The sequence below is a fragment of the Penaeus monodon genome, chromosome 29 (genome assembly GCF_015228065.2).
Source record: "Penaeus monodon isolate SGIC_2016 chromosome 29, NSTDA_Pmon_1, whole genome shotgun sequence".
Lineage (NCBI taxonomy): Eukaryota > Metazoa > Arthropoda > Malacostraca > Decapoda > Penaeidae > Penaeus > Penaeus monodon.
In genome coordinates this window covers 1,417,591-1,419,641 of record NC_051414.1, presented here as the reverse complement: position 1 = coordinate 1,419,641, position 2,051 = coordinate 1,417,591, and the positions used below count along the sequence as shown (strand labels likewise).

Below are 2,051 nucleotides of genomic sequence, written 5' to 3'. Positions count from 1 at the left end.
GAATTAAATGTGTGAATATGCACCTATAATCACACACATACATATGTATATGCTGTGTAAATATCTGTCTGTATGATTAGCGGAGGCTATGTGTTGGCTTTACACTTCCAACGCTTCATTAATGAATTTGTCCAATTATAATCCACTGGCGCCGGGGATGGCATGTCCTGGATGAGTTTCCTTTATCAATTTCGCTTACACAGATAACTCCACAAGTGGTTAGTTACCAACGAGTCAACCGCTAGTTCCACCCAAAGGCTCGTCCAAAGCGCGTGTCCACCGGGATGACAAGTCCTGCCGACTTTGTGTGTGAATGGCGAATGGGAGTCGAGCATTACCAAGAAGAAAATATAGTGTAGCGCGGTAATTGCTTTGTGTGCAATGGAAAAAGAGACGATATGATGTTCATGGGAGCCACACAAGAATACAACTTGACCGTGAGTAAGATTTCAGAAAATATTTAAGAATGGGCGTAGCTACTTCTGATGCCTTGCTAGCAAAGGTGGATCTATATAGTGAAAAAAAGAGAAACACTACAACAGGAGAAACTCGAGCCACCGGACACTACCTGGTGATGTCGCTCAAGGGGCTCGGCCAATCTGACGCTCTGCCCTTCTAAAGCGCCGTTGACGGCCATGCCCGCCGGCCAGGCCCGCTCGTATTGTCAGGCCTTTAGAAGTCGTAGATCTACACGTTCGAATTGCAAATAAAATGTGTCAGTTGGTTACCGCTGACATCACTTTGCCACTGTCTTGCGCCTTTCGGTTGTGGTGCACCAAATAACCCACGTCCTAATTTCTGTTTAAACCAAATAGCTTCTACACATCAACAAATTGTTATTTCCTTCTGCAAACATTAATTACAATTTTTGGTAAAACCTTTCTTGGGGAATCTATGAAATTATATTTTTTAGTTTCTGCCGCTTGAATTTCCTCCAAACTCAACACAAACTCCTGGGAAGCCTTGATAATTGATGTTATCTGGCATGGTTTATATGTGTATGGTCATGTATTTATCAATCCGAGAAACAAGATAATGCACCCACCGGGTTAGGTCAAACGAGGTAACACAGATATACAGGGCCAAGCAAAGTCACAAGGGCCATCAGTTACTGTGTGTGCGCGCCAGTTCTTTTCCTTTAGATAGTCACTAAATCACATAGGGTCATCGAGACAGAATTTCAGGTCTAAGAAGCCAAATGAGAGTGCTAAGAGGCCATTGCGCTAACAGGGCGATTTTCATGACATTGCCTGTAGTTCGGTCAATGAGGTCGTCTCCCGGTTGTGTTTTATTGCACTGATTCATATGACTGGTGCTCTGATATTTATTTTTTTTATAACCTTGGCAATTTAACATCGCCACTTTTAAGAAAGACAGTTTTAAAGGATTTCATCGGTCTATACCGTGACAGTCAACGATGGTCAGTAGTTGGGATATGAACTGCAATCAATAAAATATTATCTTTTTTCTGTCATGAGGAACCGTACTCTAGCTACACAGCTTATTTGTCACTTAAAGCAACCGAGATGCTCACCTTCGGCGACACGCAAACCTGTAGGACCGGTTTTATTTTCATAATCCTGTTCCCTCTCGCGAGGGGCATCCTCTGGGCCTGCTCCAAGGCGTGGCATCTGTCCAGCAAATGCGCCTTCCGCCAGGCGTTCAGGGACTCGAACCTCTCCCCTGCAGCAAGGGTCGCGTACCCGAAGGAGGAGGCGCCCTCGACTCCGCTCTTCTCCCGCGCCCTCACTCGCGTCACGGGGTCGGCCCGTGTAGGCTCAGTAAGTGGTGCTTCTTCTTTCATCTTTTTTTCTGCCTGAGCATTTTTTTCTGAGTTCTTCTCGGCCGTTGCATCTGTTGCTTCCTTTCCGGGAATTGCACTCGGTTTTACCTCCACCCCGGTCACTGCGTCTGGTGCGTCCTCTTGCACCATCGGTTCGAGCAGCCACAAGCTCTGCCAATTAAACAGTTAAGATTGTGAGTTTCTATTCTTAAATCTTAAGCTATCTGTGTGAGAACGTTACTGTTTTTTTTAAGATAGGTAGATCGAT

General features: G+C 45.2%; 1 protein-coding gene across 4 annotated transcripts in view; it reads right to left on the bottom strand.

The window, feature by feature from the left end:
* The window catches only part of LOC119591888, a 7,605-nt gene that overhangs the window by 1,606 nt on the left and 3,948 nt on the right, over positions 1-2,051 (bottom strand). For all 4 annotated transcript variants that reach the window (XM_037940630.1, XM_037940631.1, XM_037940632.1 and 1 more), the window contains exon 2: positions 1,535-1,954. In XM_037940630.1, coding sequence (XP_037796558.1) covers positions 1,535-1,933 — 399 coding nt within the window. In that variant the 5' untranslated portion in view covers positions 1,934-1,954. The remainder of the gene's footprint in view (positions 1-1,534; positions 1,955-2,051) is intronic.